At 44.8% G+C, this 18554-nt stretch overlaps 1 protein-coding gene across 2 annotated transcripts in view; it reads left to right on the plus strand.

Moving 5' to 3' along the window:
• rif1 (replication timing regulatory factor 1) overlaps nucleotides 1-18048 on the plus strand; it is a 30172-nt gene extending 12124 nt beyond the window's left edge. The window contains exons 10-36 of one of the 2 annotated variants that reach the window (XM_008437863.2): nucleotides 745-883; nucleotides 968-1119; nucleotides 1220-1334; nucleotides 1407-1583; nucleotides 3011-3121; nucleotides 3584-3646; nucleotides 4366-4466; nucleotides 4554-4640; nucleotides 4715-4788; nucleotides 4863-5046; nucleotides 6213-6305; nucleotides 6384-6533; nucleotides 7252-7351; nucleotides 7436-7725; nucleotides 8512-8714; nucleotides 8786-8879; nucleotides 9678-9803; nucleotides 10923-11065; nucleotides 11150-11239; nucleotides 11320-11374; nucleotides 11875-14688; nucleotides 14783-14911; nucleotides 14986-15072; nucleotides 15348-15463; nucleotides 15584-15734; nucleotides 15810-15933; nucleotides 17282-18048. In XM_008437863.2, coding sequence (XP_008436085.1) covers nucleotides 745-883; nucleotides 968-1119; nucleotides 1220-1334; nucleotides 1407-1583; nucleotides 3011-3121; nucleotides 3584-3646; nucleotides 4366-4466; nucleotides 4554-4640; nucleotides 4715-4788; nucleotides 4863-5046; nucleotides 6213-6305; nucleotides 6384-6533; nucleotides 7252-7351; nucleotides 7436-7725; nucleotides 8512-8714; nucleotides 8786-8879; nucleotides 9678-9803; nucleotides 10923-11065; nucleotides 11150-11239; nucleotides 11320-11374; nucleotides 11875-14688; nucleotides 14783-14911; nucleotides 14986-15072; nucleotides 15348-15463; nucleotides 15584-15734; nucleotides 15810-15933; nucleotides 17282-17580 — 6267 coding nt within the window. In that variant the 3' untranslated portion in view covers nucleotides 17581-18048. The remainder of the gene's footprint in view (nucleotides 1-744; nucleotides 884-967; nucleotides 1120-1219; nucleotides 1335-1406; nucleotides 1584-3010; nucleotides 3122-3583; nucleotides 3647-4365; nucleotides 4467-4553; nucleotides 4641-4714; nucleotides 4789-4862; nucleotides 5047-6212; nucleotides 6306-6383; nucleotides 6534-7251; nucleotides 7352-7435; nucleotides 7726-8511; nucleotides 8715-8785; nucleotides 8880-9677; nucleotides 9804-10922; nucleotides 11066-11149; nucleotides 11240-11319; nucleotides 11375-11874; nucleotides 14689-14782; nucleotides 14912-14985; nucleotides 15073-15347; nucleotides 15464-15583; nucleotides 15735-15809; nucleotides 15934-17281) is intronic. The other variant, XM_008437871.2, reaches the window with a different exon arrangement.
• The last annotated feature ends 506 nt before the right edge of the window (nucleotides 18049-18554 follow it).

Below are 18554 nucleotides of genomic sequence, written 5' to 3' on the forward strand. Positions count from 1 at the left end.
AGTCTCTACGATAAAGTAAGTGAATAGAAAAGGGTCTTTTGAAAGTTTCTAGGGGGCGCCCTTGAGCAGTTTCTTGTGCGATTTTTGCGATGACTTTAAAATACGTAAATTTTCACCGGGCTCTATGCGGCCGCCAAGTTTGGTGAGTTTTTGAATATGATAAAGCCCCCAAAAAGCCAATTTATTTTACGGAAGAATAATAATAATTTACAGTACGATTACAATAGGCCTTCGCAGCGCTTAGCTGCTCGGGCCTAAATAATAATAATTTACAGCACGATTACAATAGGCCTTCGCAGCGCTTAGATGCTCGGGCCTAAATATAATTAAAATAAATAAATAACAAAGCCTGACATTGCTCAAAGCATAAGTTATAGAATTGGACTGAATAGATCTGCCCTCATGGATAAGCCACATCGTCACTAATCAATCTAGAATTCTTTCAATATCTGGATTGAAAGAATTTGGATTTATTAATCCGATACTGATATTGGATTAATAAATCTCAGATTTCTAATATTGTACAAAACCCACTTAAATGTAAAATCTGCAGAATGCGCCTCTTTTGTTATCCGATCAATTGATTGTCAGAATAAAACATATTAACTGATAATTAAAATAATTGTTAGTCGTAGTTGGAAACCTGCTAACAGTTTAGCCTCATCATCATCATCATCACCATCGGAGCTGATAAGTGCTGAGCTGTGATTGGTGGTAAATCCGTTCCATGTCTGTGCTGCTCAGCTGCTGCATAAAGGCGGTCCGTTCATCAACTCCCTGCTGCACCTGGAGGAGCTGGGCTTCCGAAGCTCCTCCCCCACCATCAAGAAGATCGCCTTCATCGCCTGGAAGAGCCTCATCGATAACTTTGCTCTCAACCCAGGTGAGCTGACCCCGCCCTCTCTCCTCCAACACGTCATGTTCCTCCTCCCTGCTTCTTGTTGCCTGAGGTGTGAATCTCTTCCAGACATCCTGAGCAGCTCCAAGCGCATGAAGCTGCTGATGCAGCCGCTCACCTCCATCCACGTCCGGACGGAGGCGCTGCTGCTCACCAAGGTGGAGGTGTGGTGGTACCTCATCGTGCAGCTGGGACCCAATCTGTCCTCCAACTTCGATCAGGTCCAGATCGCCTGCATTTGTCTGCCGCCTCACTCCCCCACGTGACGAGTGTGTGTTCAGTGAGATGACACCCCTGGTGTGTGTGTTTTGTCCCCTGCAGGTGTCTGTGCCTCTGCTCCAGGCGACCATTGGATCCGATTCGCTGTCCGTTCCAAACACTCCATCTCGGGCCGCCGCTCAGAACGGAGCTGTGACTCCCAGCACTCCAAAATCAGGTTGGTTGAGTCGCTGAGCAGAAAGTTCCCACTGCAAGAGCAACTTCTACAGGTTTCCGTTGGTGTGTGCAGGCAGCGGCAGCTTCAACACGTCGGCCAGCACGCCCCGGATGGGCCTGAACTCCAGCATGCAGCTTCCTGCCAGCTTCTCCTCCATTCAGCAGCTGGGCCTGGAGATGCTGCTGCACTACTTCCTGGGGCCAGAGGTCGTCGCTGCCGCAGCAAAGAACAAACTCGTGTTGAGTCTTGGTGAGTGAGAGAGAGCGAGACCTGTCCTGTCACCATGACCAACTCTACTGGACCGTAGGCTCTTCATGAAGCTACTGCCATAAATGATTATGTTGTTTTTGAGATCTTTTTCTGGTAATATCATGGTAAAAGCATAATAATGCAAGAACACGATTAGTGAACTAGTCATTTCTACCAAACATGTAATACTTTAACTGGAAGACATTTTAAATATCCAAAACAAATAAATGATAAAATTAATATCAAAGTCGGTAAACAAAATAGTTCTTGTTGAAGGGACGAGTTTAGACCAACACACCAGACTGACCAGAAAGAGTCGTACAAATGGAAATTATTGATCTTATTTTAATTTATCATGTGATTAATTTATTGATTATTGGAACTGGTTTGGTTAAAGGCACACATCTACTGTTTGTACAAGTTTTGCTGTGAGATGCACCGATCTGATATTATCTGTATTGGTCCCAATATTTCTAGATTGGTTATCGGTAACAAAGTCATAAGGGCGGATCTATTCAGTCTGCTTTACACTGTGATCTGAGTGATGTCATGCTTTATTATTATTCTAATTGCTCTTTCTGAAGTGTTTGACAGAAGGTTTGACCAAGACGGCCAAGCTATTGCATTAGTCCATTTCAGTTTCTTTATCATTTATTCTACATTGGCTTTTCAACTCCTAACTGCACTGACTGAACAAATTAAAATTGGTTGTTTGATCAAGTCTGTGAAGCTGTTGGTGTATTTCAGTGTGCTGTACTTGTGCAGAGTTATCAAATAAATTTGTAATTCAGTTTATCTATGTCTTATGATTAAAAAAAAGAAACGTTTTAATCAATCCAGAACTGTTTCTTTGTCGGATCGGTATCGGCCGATACTAAACCTCACATATCGGGTTATCTGTATCAGAATTTTAAAAAGTGGATGGGTGATCCTTAGTCCTGCTGTCCACTACCAGTGTTCTGACAGTGTGGAGAAGTCTAGGATAGAAATATCTATCTTATTCGGATTACCTTGGAAAATGTGCTTCCAGATATTTGTGTCAGTTCCTCTGCTCTATCAGTGATCCGTCTGACCGTCTGTCCAGTCTGTGGTTCTTATAGATCCTATTTCTTACGCCTGACCCTTTAATCCCAGAATCAAGAGGAACTTTGACATTTTATGCTTTTACAGTGTGCTGCCACCTTAGAATGATAGAAATCCTGCTTGACATGCATTCTTCTGTTAGAATTAATCTAAGTTCTGGTTATTGTGCTGCACAGCTGGCCTTGTTTCAGTTTTACTCTGAATGGAAGTAATTCTTAACGTCTCTGCCTTGTTCTTGATGCTGTGAAGCCAATTTTTGACTTAAACCTGCAGGTCAGAGGTCATCTGCTATCAGATTGGTGATTGGATAAAGTGTTTTGTTTTTTTTCTTTACTTGCTTCCAGAACCTCTGACCCACCCGCTGCTCTCTGGTGCTCCGTCCTTCATAAAGCACGCGGCCGTACTCATCTCCACCATGAGGGAGAGCTTCATAAACGCCGGCAAAGACGCTCCAGGTACAGAGACTGAGCTCATCAACTTCTGGAGCAGGTCACACTCAAGATGGCTAAATGTGTTAATCTTTCATCTGAGGACTGCTTGGTTGGTCTGTTTTCATTTCCATCAGTGACTTCTGGAAAGTTCGGATACTTTTTTTTTTTTTTTTTTCCCCAAGTATCAACAGAATGACTTTCTCCCCCAGGTCTGTAGACTTGCAGTAAGGGCCACTCTAGATGACATGAACCAGACGTTTCCTCTCCTCTGTCCAGATTACCTCTAGTCTGATAGTGTGATTAGGATTAGAAAGCATCAGAGCAAGTGACCCTATCAGTGCCAGTCACATTCAAAAATACTTTATTGATTAAACAAATGAAATATGAATGCCACAGAGCGATGTTGGCAGATCGATGGAAGCTATATTATAATAAGTTCTGAGCTAATCCTAAATATAAACTTTCATTTTTTCTTCCCGCCTTCAGAGCCGCTGCTGGCCGTCATCTGGACCAGCCTGGTCCGGTTTGTCAGCTTGGCCATAGAGTCAGGTAAGCACTCGTTTAGCTAGCTTGTAACTGGTTTAGTGTGATGCAGACCGCCATGTAAACACACGGCGGTTAACAGGAGCTCTGCTCTCGGTTCAGGCTCTGTTACCTCCAGGTGGATCTGAGCAGAACCGACTCTGCACCTCAGTGCGTTTGAAAACTGTTTCAGATCAGACATGTCTGTTTGACTCAGCTGTCAGCCTAATCAAACCTGTTGTCAAATGTTGCTTTTGATTTAAAAAAAAAAAAAAAAACTATAAAAATGCAGCAAATTGAGCGTCTAGATTGTCAGCCCAGTTCTCCAGCTGTTGAGCACAGTGGTGGCTGGGTGGTGATTTGTTGCCGACCATGAGCTCTGTGATCGTGTGTGTGTGTGTGTTGCTGTGGCTGCTGCTCAGCAGGCGGCTCTCCAGTCGTGGGTCCAGCCTTTGCAGCGCCACACAGAGGAATCTGACTGGGTTGGAATGACTCTAGAGATCAGGGTTGGTTAGCCTTCATCCTCGTCTCCTGCACCACCCAGTCTCATCATCATCATCAGTTTAAGTCTGAGCCTACTGCTCTGTGCTGTAGGCTGCAGTGAGGACAGTGAAACCCTGAGGGGCGTGGCCCCGATGATGACTCTTCTCAACATCTAGAACCAATCGGATGTCTGTCTCTGCTGGGTTTGATATGATGTGTGTGTGTGTGTGTGTGTGTGTGTGTGTGTATGTATGTTTCAACAGGCAGTAAGAAGGAGCGGCAGGGCAGTGAGTGTCTCACCCTGATGCTGCAGGCGCTGCAGAGCGTGGTCTCCTCCGAGGCCCTGCCTGCAGACAGAGTCCTGGTGAGGCCGATGGAACATGAGGTCGGGTCCAGACCCGTTCAGAACACCGGCCCCTCTAATCGTGGCCCACGTCTTCCCCTGCTGCAGGTTCTGTTGGAGGCCACAGTGAAGGGTCTGCCTCCGAGAGTGCTGGGCTCCGCATCCTACCAAGTGGGGAAGATGGACGTTCTGAATGTGAGGGTCTGTGGTTTGTGACGGTGTGTGGACGGTGGGTTCAGGATGACGATGACGTCTGTTTGCTTCTCCAGGGAACCCCGGCTCTGTTTGTCATACTCCTGCTCTTCAACAGCAGCAAACTACCGGCATACCTGGAGCACGACGGGTAGCTTTACTCTCCAGCCTCACCACAGAAACACTCCATGCGTTCCTGATGAGTGATTCTTTATTTTGTGGCAGCAGGTTCTTCCAGTGCCTGCAGACTCTGGTGTCGTGCGGTCTGTCCGGACCCACGTCTCCTCTGGCCTTCGCCGAGGCCGTGCTGGGCGTCATGAGCGGCTGTGCAGCATCTCTGCAGAACAAGGAGCTGCTGTGGAGGATGTGGAGTTTACTAGTCGGCCCTCTGACTGACACCATCACACAGGTGACCTACACCTGGGTCAGACAGCACCGCCAATCTGCCCGTCATTTTAAGTCCAGACATCATGAGGCTTTCTGCAAACAAAAACATTCTGGTTTTTATTTCTACACTCCAACTCGACAGACAGGGCTTCAAAGTAGAGACGGACTGAATCTGATATTAATATCTATACTGGCAACAATATTGAAAAAAAATCTAGATGGGTTGAAATTGTGCCTGATCTATAAGGGGCAGATCTATTCAGTCTTAATACTATGCCTTGTGTTCTGAGTGACATCGTGGTTTATTATTTATTTTACATTATATTTAGAATTTCTAATTGCTCTTTCTGAACAGTTTGAAAATTTTGTTACAATTTATTTTCATATGTTTGGCCAAGATAGTCAGCCTCTTGTTTCAGTTTGTCTTACATCGGCTGTTTGACTCTTAATTGCACTGACTGAACAAATTGCTATATTTCAGTGTGCTGTACTATTCCAGAGTTATCAGATTCATTAGTAGTTCAGTACGTTTGTCTGAGTTTATTAAAAAAACGTTTTCAGTCAGCTCAGCTGTTTTTCTGTATTGGATCAGTGTTGGTCCGTATTTTCAGCATATAAGATCGTCTTATATGCCGACGATCAGCATTAAGGGAATCGGCGGCCAATTTATTGGTGAACCTCAACTACAAAGTCACTAAAAGTAAAAGTGCTTCCTGCTATTTAGAATGCGAGTCTCCAATAGTCGATCTGATCCCAAATTCGGTATTTAGAACCTGGACACAACGTCCAGGCGTGAATCTATACAACTACATTTCTAAGTTGAGGCTTTAAACGTTATTAGTTCCAGCTTAAAACTAAAACAGTTTCTTCAACTCCCAGGTTTTCAGAATTTGAGCTGAAAGTAGATGCTGCCTTGCTTCATTTGGTTCTGGTTCTGGAAGCTCTGCAGCAGCATTTCGGATGACCTGCAGCTGCCTGATTTTAATTCATTTATTATATTTACACAGATCATTGAAGACTGTATTTAAACCTGTTGAAAGTAAAGCCATGCAGCAGTTTTTCTGTCTTGTTTTTGACAGGAAACTCTTTATTCTGACAATGTTTCTAAGTTCAAAGGTTTTGCTCAGAGTTGCTGAAATATTATAATTAACTTTAATAAATGAATCTGTTACTGCGACCCTCCCACAGTCTAATGAGGTGAACCAAGGTGACGCTCTGGAGCACAACTTCAGTGCCATGCACTCTGCCCTGATGTTCCCCATCACTCACCTCCTCCAGCAGGTCTGTCGCTGTGCGTTTTAAATTACCCGTCTGGTAACGGCAGCGTCCTGCTAACCCGAGTGTCTGCTGTGGCCTCAGGCGTCCCAGAAGTCCCTGCTGTCCTCCTGGTCCAAGCTGTACCGCGTGTTCGCTCGCTGCGCTGCCCTGGTGGTGACGGCTGAGGAGAACATCTGCTGCGAGGAGCTCTGTGTGAAGATGGCTGCCGCTGCAGACAGGGAGGTGCTGATGGTGAGTGATTGGGGTTTTTTTTCTGCCAGTCTGCTGAGACTTTTCCTCTTTTATCCACAGTTTTCACTCCATGTCTTTTTTTTTATTATTATTTTTAAGCGGTCATGATTCATGGTGGTGAAACACAAAACTGTTACTGCACAAATTTACTCAACAGGTTGTTGCTAGGCAACCAGAGTGAGCAAGTTACTTCAGTGCTTTTCAGAAAGTGGGCAAAAAAAATAAAAAATAGCTGAGTCTTGTAAATGTTTTATCTAAAAATTTTCATCATAATTTTTCAGCCAGGATCTGATACTGAATTGGTGAAAAGCATTATAATACTTAATGTCTGATAATTCATTAGTCAGATCTCTCTAACACCAAGCAAACCAAATGAACTACAAACAATTCATAAAACGATTCCTTCATCAATGATGAGTACAAATCTGCATATTTAACAGCCATGTTTTTGCCAAATATGCAAACTAGAACATGAACATGTTAGAACATGTTAAAATCTCATTTGGCAAACTATTTGTCATGACAACAGAAAAGGCAAATTTTACTAAAAGCAGTAGTGGATTTTGGGGGATACTGCACTCGCCCCTAGAGGGCGCCCTTGTGACTCCAGTCATGTTGTCTGATCTCAGAGAGACTCACTTAAAGGTGGAGCAGCAGTGTCATGAAGAATTTAAAAGCTATAAAAACGTCTAACTCCAAAAGCCGTCTGACCCTACAGGTCCCGTCCACGCTGAGCGCCGTCTCCAGCATCCTGCAGGTCATGGTAGAGTGTGTGGACTTCTCTCCGTACACGCCTCACTTTCAGCAGAAGCTGAAGTGTAAGTTTCTTTTAATTTTTTCTCACTCTTCATTGTGCGGTGTGCGGTCATGCCGTTCTTATCTTAATACCTGCTTCCTCAAAGCTCCTCACACTCCAGTGAACTGGACGCGGAAGCGGAGCAAGGCCCTGGGGAACCTGTCTGCCTTCCTGTCCCTGCTGGTCCAGAGTCTGCAGGCGTACCTGGAGGACCCTGAGGCGGCCCCTGACGCCACGCCCTTGGCCCTGCTCTCCATCGTGTCCAATCTCTTCGCCAACCTCGTCCTGGCCAACGCCATCACCGAGGCGCTGGGTGCGCTCGTCCAGCCTCTGGCGCTCTTCTATAAGCGCGCTGTGGGCGGTGATGCTGAATTCTCCCCTCAGCTCCAGGGAAAGGTCAGCACTTCACCTAACCTGTCCATGAAACCATCAGTTTGGTGTAGAGAGGCGCCGATCCAATATCAATCTAAGAGTTATTCAAGGGCAGTTTTGCTTACAGAACTTCATGATCTCATTCTATTTTCATTTATTGTGTCTTCAGTCAGAGGCCTCTTCAGATTCTCTGTAATACAGACCACTACAGGATAACTTTCCTGCCGACAGCCATCACTATCTAGAATAATTTGAATTAATGAGTTACAAGAACATTTAATTTCCCTTTGAGATCAATGAAATATTGTTGAATTGAATTATTATTTATTTTCTTTGGCTATGTAAAATATCTTCCAGTTCCAGTGTTAAGCATTTATCAATATATTACTTGAAAATGGTCTCCAATCAACAATACTATTGTTTATCACAATAGTTTCTGGCACAATTTACTAAGCAAATTCCTTATTGTGACAGGCGTAGCTGTTTTACTGCTAATTACACTGACTGAACAAATTAAAGTTGGTTTTCCATGTTTAGTCAACTTTGTGAAGCAGTTACTGTACTAAGGTGAGCTGCTCTGGTGCATAGTTAGCAAATAAATGTGTAATGTTTTGTCTGTGTTTATGAAACAAATGTTTTGAGTCCATTCAGCTGTTTCTCTCTATCAAATCAGTATCAGCCGATACTAAACCTCCGATATACGTATCGGTATTGGAAGTGGAAAATAGTGGATCGATGCATCCCTAGTTTGGAGTTTGACTGTGTGTGTGTGTGTGTGTGTGTGTGTGTGTGTGTGTGTGTGTGCTGCAGCTGGAGAAGCTTCTGTGTGAGGTCCTGTGCTGCCTGCAGTCCCGCTCCACTCTGGCCTACGACGACGAACTGCTGGCTCTGCTCTCTCCTCTGCTGTGTGTCGTGTTTCCACACAAGAACAAGCATCTGCGCTCAGCCGTCGCTCAGTTCTGGAACGCCACCTTTGCCAACACGGTCAGCCTCGCGTATCCCGAGGAGCTCAGGTGATTGTCTTTGACGTGTCGCCATAGTGACGCCTGGCTTCTGATCATTAACGGCAGTTTGCTTCCCACAGGCCGGTGCTGAGCCAAGTGAAGCAGAAGACTCCGATCATTCTTCCAGGCTTTGAGGCCCTCGGCGTTCCTGATGAGCTCAGTGAGACCTATTCAGTAAGTTGCTCCATGTATGTATTGATCTGGCCTCAAACCTGCAGTGTTGTAACTTCTATAGAATGTTTATATATTAAAACTGTCACCATGTCGTGACTTTATATGAGACAGATGATCTGTGGAAAAAAAATCAATCTTCTCCATGTCCTTTCTTTGCCGCTGTCTGAAGAAATGCACCGGTCCCACTCAAAAAGAGCCAATCAAAGCCAGGAGGCGGGGCTTAGTGCTGTGCATATACAATCAAGCTTGTAAACACACAGCTCAGTGTGCTAGTGGCACAGAAACAACTTGCATGGTTAGATCAGCAGTTTATCGGCTGTCACCAATAGCTAACTAGCCTTAGCATTCATGCAGGCTTTGTGTTGGTGAACCAGCTGTAGCTTAGCAGAGAGAAAGTGGGAAAGTGTTGGCATCACTTACTGGAGTGCCAAACCCTCTTCCTGGCTCTGATTGGATGTTTCTGATTGAGTGGTGTGTTTCTGTAGCTGTTTTAAGCAAATGACACTATAAGTTATCAATGATATGCTTTAAGATCTGTTTTTCTTGTCATTGCTTTAGAATTGGTTTTTATTTTTACATCATTTTACACACCATCCTCTGTTGGTTTGCAAAATATTATACTAATCTTCATTTTAAATTAAAAAAACGGGAACAAAGTGGTGGTTCTTTAAAAATTACACCAAATTTCCTGTATTATGCCTGAGAGCAAAATATTTCTTTAGGTTGTAAAAGTGTTTTAATAAATATAATAAAAAAAGTTTTTTTATTATGAAAGTTTAATGTAATGTGTGTGTTCAGAGTGAAAGCTCCCAGCTTGAGCCGAAGCTCAGTGGGATGCCCATTTCTTCTGCTGGGAAGAGAGACTCCATGCTCAGAGCCGAGCTGAAGGACCGCAGCGCCACAAAGACGGCCAAGCCGGTTCCGGTACGTTCTGCACTCACATGGTTCACGTCACACAAATTAACATGCATTCCTTCTCGGCCTGAAACGTCTGAATAGAATCCAGAACCTCCAAATGCCCCTAGTGCAACTGAGTCACATGTTCTTTAGGGAACAAGCAGCTTAAAGGAGGGCAGGAGCACAGCAGGCAGGGCAGGGCGATGGCGTGGAGACGGTTGGGTTTCCAAACAATACCTGTTGAATCCATCCAAGTTTGAAGCGTTACAACCCAAACTCAAACCTACCAAAACCCGATGGGTCTTGGTAGGTTTGAAACTAACTGAAACTAACGGGCCGAACAAGGACGGGATTAATAATTTGGTTCTGCTTCATTAGTAGCAAATCTGAAGGAAGTTGCTGATCTGTACAGAAGCTAACACTTCTCCCTGGACTCTGTGTTCACAGTGCTGTGATGGAACGATGTAGGATGGCCTAATACTAATAATAAATAAGCAGTCCTGCCTCTTCAAGCGACTTAAATTTTAAATCCAACTGGATTTCTTACATTTTTAGTGTTTTTACTTCTTGATGAAAATGTAAATTCATTCAGTTGTCATTTAGAATGATTTGATTTTGTTAGTTTATTTGTAAAATATTTTTGTCATACTTTTAGTTGCTGAAAATGAAACAGTTTTGCAAAGGCTGTGACTATTTCAGGCTCCAAATGCACAAAACTGGAGAGAGATTAACCAAATGAGATGAAGCTGTAACTGATGATTCTACAAAGTATTGACTCAGGCTGGCTGAATACACACACAAAAGCCACTCTTTCAATTTTTATTTATTTTTTTACAAATTAAAGTCAGCTTTTTTTTCCAGTTAGGTTTTTGAGCGACTTTGTGTCTGTCTGACACATAAAAATCTTCCCTGTGGAATTTTGACAATCAAGATACTTGAATCATTGGACAAATGGTTCCAGTTTTAGTCTGGTTACTGCCCACTTTAAGTTCTTTAACTTCTATGTTAGAAGCTGTTAGGTTGGTCTTTAGCACTAAATCCAGAGTCGACATGGTGTCAACAAAAATGCTCTACTCGGCTCCTGTTCCACATTGAGGGGGAAAAGCAGCTTAAAACGTCTCTATTTTATTTTTCTTCTTTCTGCAGATGAAGCTGGACTTTGGTTCTCCCAAACCTCCCCGCAGGGACGTCCTGGAGGAAGAGGCTTCCATCGACTTTGTCTTCATTCCTCCTGAGGCAAAGGAGAGGGTTCTGACTGAGCACCAGAAGGAGGTGAAAAGAACCAAAAGGTCAGATTCTTCCCTCCTCCTCTCCACCAGTCATTCCTACTGTATCCTGTCGCCATGGTGATGCTGATGATTCTTGATGTACAGGGTTGATATTCCGGCCATGTACAACAACCTGGACGCTTCTCAGGACACAACCGTTTTCAGTCAGTTCACACAGAGCCAGGACGACTCTCTGTAAGTTCACCTGCTGTAATGTGAGCAAATTTCCTCTGTGGGATTTAAAGGCTCTTGTTTAACAATCAGTATCTCTTCAGGGATAAAGTTCCAGCTGAGCAGGTTGATGACGTCCCACCAGAAGCTCCCAGTGAGGTAACGAAGCATTAAAACTACTGGATGTCAGTTTTGTTTGGCCGTCTTTTGTTGAATGAGTCTAGAACAGTGTTCCTCAGAGACTACTGCCCTGCTTTCTTTAAATATGTCTCTGTTCCAGAACAACTGATTCAAATGACTGCAACATATTATGGTACAATAGCTGAGGGTGTCTTTAAAAAAACAAAGAAATTATGATTTTCTTGAAGTTGTTAAAAATGTAAAAATTTTTGTTTGTAATCTTCCAATGACCTGTTATACCTTACTTCACTGTGTGAATCTACTGTTTGCAGGGGGGGGGGGAAACTGTATCCTGAGCAGGTCATTGCAAAATCCAAGCACTTCAGTTTCTCCATGTGTAGCTTTGACTACATTTGACCTTTTGTACCCTGGTTCAAATTTGTCTTTGAAAGCCTTATATGGATGTTCTTGCACCGGCATGTGTCCGCTCATGTCTGCAGACAAGTTAACTTCTTCGTGTTTTCCTTAATGTTTTTCAGACAGAAGAGAAACTCAGAGATGATGCTGAAATTCTTTGTAAAGAAACTCAAGACTACGCCAGTCCTACAAATGATGAGAAAACGGAGGAGGAGAGAATCCCAGGCTCGGCAGACGTTTTTATGGAGGAGCCTACGAAAAGCACTGAGAGGACTGAAGACATGGACGTCGAGTCAAAAGACAGTGAGAGTCCAAACACGTCTGCTTCTTCTGATTTGGTGTCAGGGACTCCTCAAAAACCCAGCAGTCGGCGCCAGTCATTTATTACCTTGGAAAAGTATGGCGAGGGAAAGCCAGCCAGTCCCAGCAGTGGATCCTCTTTTACAGGTCCTCTTGTAAAGACGTCCAACAGTCAAGATCACTCTAGTGAGAAGAACATATTGTCCCCTGAGGCCTCACAGACATCCATAGAACCAAACTCTCAGGGTCCCACTCCTTCAGAAACTGTTGGTCCACAGTGTCCTGGAAGCGAGTCTCCTCGGAGGCCCAAAGAGTCAAGGACGAAAAGTGAGCCGGTAAGACTGATTGAGAGAATGCAAAGTGACTCGGTGGAGGAGGAAGATGTTATTCCTGACACGCAGGCTAAAGAAGAAGACAAAGAAAGCACTAGTTACTCAGAAGAAATCAACTCTTCCAGTCAGGATGAGGAATCTGAAACAGTGTTGGATGATTCCCAGTCATCTCCGACCCAGACGCCTTCAGGTGAACCAAGACGATCCAGACGCCACAGAATAAGACCCCAGCTCCCTGGAGAAGACCCAGACGACCGTGAGGCAAAATACACACACGTCAAAAGAAGACGTTCTGGAGAAGATCCAAAAAGTGAATCTTCTAATTCGGCACCAAGCAGACCGAACACAAGAAGTAAACAGGCTGCGGAGGAGAACAGTAGCAGAATCCAGCTGCGATCAAAGTCTCAGGGCAACGGTAATGAATCTAGCCAAAGTAACTCTCATGTAAGACACCGAAAGAAGATCAAGCTTTACAGCCTTTCAGAGGATCTTCTTGGATCTCCTGAGCGTAAAAGGAGAAGCACCGGTGTGCTGGATTCTAGTCATACTGACGTCAAATCAGAAACTCTCTCCAGTCACGAAAACCAATTGCACAGAAAACGCAATGAGGTTGGTGAAGTTTCAAAGGAGGGTGGTGATGCTGAAAAGCCCAAAGAAGGATCCAGCCAAACTGTTACAGAGGATGTGGTAGAGCTGTCTCAGAAAGACAATCCCTACCCAAACACTGACTCCCAAACGGTCGTACCTTTGGCTCAGACTGAAAAGTCTGAGGAGGTAAAGTCTGAAGAAAAGACTGAACAAGGTGAGAACCAAAAGGAAGAGCAAGACGTTCTCACATCTTCTCCCCAGGGTGAAGACAAATCTCAAGAAAATATGGATTCTGATGCAGTCATATCTTCTCCAGTGGAAGAGTCCAAAGGTGAAACTAGAAATTTGCAACAGAGTCAGGAAATTATGGAAGACAACTCCATAGAAACTGTGATTGACAACTCTAGCCAGGAAGACTCCCAGGTCACGCCTTCATCGTCAGACAGTCAGATCAGACGACGATCCAGGCGAAGCAAAGCAGCAGAGTCTGAAGACAAAGACGATAGCATCAACTCTTCAGGACGGTTGACACGTTCTCAGACGTCCACTCCTGTCAATCAACCTGAAGCTGGAGTTGGAGGCAGGACCAGAAGGAGCAAGCTGGAATCTAGTCAAAGCTTAACCCCAGAAGGTTCTCAGTCATTAGATGCATCCGGATCAGGGTTGTCTCAAGGCAAGGGCAGGCTAAGATCCTCTAGGCCATCAGCACCCATTGCGGAGACGCCAGAGTCAGAGTCCTCTGAAGTCCTAGTAAACGCTGTTCTCAAAAAGAGAGGGAGGAAGCTTCGAACGTCTCTGAAGAGTCCACTTCCTCTTGAAACGAAGGAGGAGATTCTGGAAGATGCTTCTCAGAATTTAGAGACACAAAGCAGTTTAGAACAATCATTAGAGACTCAAGATTCAGAGGAATCGGGAAGCAAGTCGGAGCCAAATGAGGAAGAGTCTGAGTCCCCAATGATAACTGAGACACCGGCTGGTTTACCTCTGGAGACGGAAGATCCAAAGAAGGCAGAAAGTGAAGAGGCAAGCCAGGATACCAGGCCACTGCGCACTACTGAACAAAGAGACTCAAACAGTGAAAAGGATTCATTACAAGAAGTAGAAGTGCTTGAATCTTCTGTGTTTGGAGACGCACCAGCACAGGATTCATGTCTGCCGGCTGAGGAGAAACTGCAAGCCTCGGAGACGTCCGAAGAAAAAGCAGAAAAGGTTTCTGAAACTGGAGGAGTTACTGAAAAACAGGAGGAATCAAATTCAGACCAGCAAGACCTTCCAGCTCCTCCTTCAGAAGAACCCTCTCCTGAGGAGCTTCAGCAAAGTCAGATGGAGTGTGCACAGAGCACCGAAGAGGAGGAGGAGCCATCTGCCACACACCAGGTCTCTGAGGCCAGTGCTGAGGAGGACATTACTCTACAAGACAATGAAGACGGTCAACCTGAGACATCTGAGGACAAACTCGAAGAGGCACCTGCCACCGAAACGTTGGGTGCTTCTGGACTGGACTGCACCACTGCAACATCCTCACAAGCTGCTTCCCAGCACTCTCCAGATAAACAGAAAGACCTGGAAGCTTTAATGGAACCAGATGTCGGACAAAGTCCCAGCAATGGGCGGTTGAAGGGAACGTGGTCTCCTTCAGCTTCCCCTTCCACTAGCATCCTCAAGAAAGGCCAGAAGAGACTGTTGGAGGTGGAGACGACCTCTCCTCTTGTCAAGGTAAGTAACCCATGCAGCTCTATGTCCATAAAACTAAAGACTTGGTAAAACCTGTGATTTGTTTGTCATGCTTTCGTTGCTTTTACCTTCGCAGTCCCGCCGTGTATCATTCGCTAACCCCATCCAACAGCAGGAGACGGCTGATGACATCGACCGGCGCAGTCCGGCTCTGAGGACCAGCTCTCCCAGGAGGTCCAAAGGATGCAACGTCCCTCAGCAGAAGGTATACAAGAACCTGGTGACGTTATTTCACATGTGGAACAGACGGTTTCCCTAACGCTCTACCTCTTTACTCAGCACATTACAACTCCAACTAAAGGCATGCTGGTCCTGAGCCCCAGAAACATCCGCAGTCCAAGTTACAGGAGCTCCAAGAAGTGCCTGGTAGGTCGGCATGTTCTGGGAACTATAGAGAACAGCTTACTGCTTTTGCTGTAGCAGAGTTACAACAGAGTTGTAGGCATTACATTGGATTTCCATATGTACTAAATGCTCTTATTTTGAAACTTTTGATCAACTCTGATTTTTTTATTTTATTTTTTTGTCAAACGAGCCAAAATTCAAACTTTGCTGTGAATGTTTTTCATGTCAGCCATTTCTAAACAGAAGTGATTTAGTTGTACATGAAATTTCCGATGTTTCTCTTTGGTTTTTCTCAGATTTCTGAAATGACTCAGGAGCCTCGAGCCGTGCCCAGAGACTGCATCTATCCGTCCCTGGTGGGCTGCTCGGCCCCCGTGGAGGCTGTGCTTTCTCAGATCTCTTCCACCATGTGGTGAGAACAGCAGATGTCACACGCTGAAACGTTTCGACTTGCGTTGCTTAAGACAGTTAGACCGTAGTGTAAAATCCATTCAGCTTGGCCTGACAACCTTCCTGTTGGTTAACCACTCAGGTCTCGAGGGTTCGGACAGCTGATCCGCGCTCGAAACGTCAAATCAGTGGGCGACCTCTGTGCCCTGACTCCGTCTGAGATCAAGACCCTGCCCATCCGATCTCCAAAGATCTCCAACGTCAAGAAGGCGCTAAAGATCTACGAGCAGCAGGTAACCCTCAGGTCACAACGGCGCAGGTCAAGTTGTCATCAGCGTGTTTGTAACATCTGAGCTTCTATCGTCCAGCGCAAAGGGAAAGCAGATGAGCTGAAGAGCTTCGACGAGACGGAGAGGATGACCTCTGAGGTGGACGAGGCGGCCAGTCCTCGCAGCCATGACGACGAGGAGAAGACTTCAGCAGAGACACTGGGTGGGTAAACACTGGATGCCTTCAACAAAGCTCTCCCCCTCACAGAAATAACTAGGTTACAAAAAGTATTTTTTGGAAGTTTTCTATGTTATTTCAACTGAATTATGACTATTTTGCACCACTGAATCCAAACATGATGTCCATTTTTCTCAGTCAAGTCAGATTTTTATTCTAATTTGGTTTAGAGAAATCTGATCTTCTGATCTTGACATTATCAGTTAATTTCTGCTAATATTTCTCATCCAAAGAGAAAAAAAGTTTTCCAACAGAGTGTTATGCACTTGGATTTATGTAAATTGAATAATAAACACTGATAAGGGTAAGTACCGTATTTTCCGCACTATAAGGTGCACCTAAAAACCTTAAATTTGCTCAAAAGCCGACAGTGCGCCTTATAATCCGGTGCGCCTTAAATATGGACCAATACTGAGCCACAACAGGTCTAGCAACTACGGTAAGCAGCCGCCGACTTCATTTTCGCCCGTAGAAGAAGAAGCGCACGGTGCATGCTGGGATGGTTGTCAGAACGCTGGTTTGTTAATTAAGTTTGACTGGCCTATCTACCTACCTACCTGATAATCGGGTCGTCTGCAGGTCATTTAGCACCAAGTTCCCCACGAACATGCTATGCGCGAACGGAGAAGGGTGACCATCATCCGGCCACGTCCCGGCCCAGGCTCTCCTCGCCAACCGGAGTCGGACTGTTTTGTTGACATTCTTTATGTCAACAAAGTGGCTTTAGATATTCATCTGGGGTGCTTTGACTAGGGTTACCAAGGGACCAGCCCCTATACATTTAAAGCTGGGGGGGTAGGAGGAAGGAAGAGAGACAGAGGCTGCGGCGGCAGCGTGTCGGTTGGTCTGTGTTACTAATGTGGATGCATAATAATAGAGTACGGAACAAATTGGCAACCCAAACTGAAGTCTATTCTATGCGCTTTATATATGAAAAAAGTTTTCAAATAGGCCATTCATTGAAGGTGCGCCTTATAATCCGGTGTGCCTTATAGTGCAGACAATACGGTGCATGTAAATTGAACATTAGGTCTTCATTGTGTAAAATTCCCCGTCTCAGGAAACCGATTCAGATGTGAGAACAAGTCCTGCAAACCAATGATATTTTTGGATTCAGCTCATTAAAATTACCCTAAAACTGTTGAAAAATCCCAGACAGTTTCTTGGCTGTTCACCGGTGGAATTTGTCTCATAGCAAACTGTCATTACATTGACAGCTTTAATAAATATGGAAAAAAAAACTTTTTGTAAAAGTTTGATATTGCAGCTGTAACTTCTGCTCACAGAATAGTTTTCCTTCATTTCTGCGTGTTCTTCATGTTTCTGCTCACAGCCACAGAGCTGGTGGACGAGCCGCTGCCTGCAGACGCCACGGCGGAGCAGCAGGACAGGGAGCGGCGACCTGAGGTGGCAGCGGCGGCGGACCCCGCTGCTGAGCTGCCGGCGGCCGTGGCAGCTCTGGCCTGCAGTGCGACCCCTCTGGAGCTCAGCCGCTGCTCACCGCAGCAGCTGCTGCAGATGCACGAGCAGCTGGGAGGCATGATGATGGGCATAGCGGTGGAGCTGCAGACGCGCCTCTGCCATGCCGACGACAAACACAGAGCGGCTCTCGGGAGCGGACAGACTCACTGAAGCTCAGCGCAGCCTGCTGAGGAATTTGCAATAGAAGAATGAAGGTTTACCTACTGATGGAGGATCTTATGGGTTTCAATTTGGATCAGTTGAACTTTTTTTTTTTTTTTTTTATCATTGGTTGTTTTTAATAACAGTTCATTTTCTGATAGAACTGTTGAGTAGATTATAAAATTTAAAAAATAATTTTATGCAGCATCGGATGTTTTTAAGCCGTTTCTGCATGAACTTTGTCTTCCCACTTTTGGATTTGACCTCTCTGTAAATAAGAAGCGTTTCCCTCCGTCTGGCTGATTTTAGGCTGCTTACTACTCACCTGTGGTGGTGTATATTTTATCAAACATCTTTTCCATCCCTTCCGTTACTTGTCTTAATGTTTTTCTTGTTTTTAACAGACTTGCCCCACCCTGTGCTCTAGGCTTATTTTGTGGATTAAAATTCTTAAATAAAAACAATGTAAAGACTTTATGCAGGATTTTTCTTTGAGTCATCATTCAGCATATGCTGTATGCACCGTTATGTATTTAGACCGTAAATGTGAATCCTTATTACATTTGAAGATTTATGGTGATGTGTATCTGTATCTATAAGGAGGATAGACATCGCCCTTTATAACAGTAAGTACATGTAAATTGAGCATTACGTCCTCATTGTGTAAAATTCCCCGTCTCCTTCCTGTCCTGATGGAGTCTCTCCTCCTGCTCTTCACTCACTGTTCAGATTCTCAGAAACCGATCCAGATGCGAGAACAAGTCCTGCATTTTCACCCTCATGTTGCTCCATAGTTCAGAAAGTTGACCTGACTGAGCAAAACCAATGAGATTTTAGGATTCGGCTCATCGAAATGACCCTAAAACTGTTGGGAAAAACTGCATTTTTTGGCTGTTGACCAGTGGAATCTGAAAAGATCGATCTCCATCTCCTTCCTGAGCTGCCAGCTACAGAAATGCACAGCTGCTGACCAAAAACAACCA

Source organism: Poecilia reticulata, linkage group LG2 (assembly GCF_000633615.1).
Source record: "Poecilia reticulata strain Guanapo linkage group LG2, Guppy_female_1.0+MT, whole genome shotgun sequence".
NCBI lineage: Eukaryota > Metazoa > Chordata > Actinopteri > Cyprinodontiformes > Poeciliidae > Poecilia > Poecilia reticulata.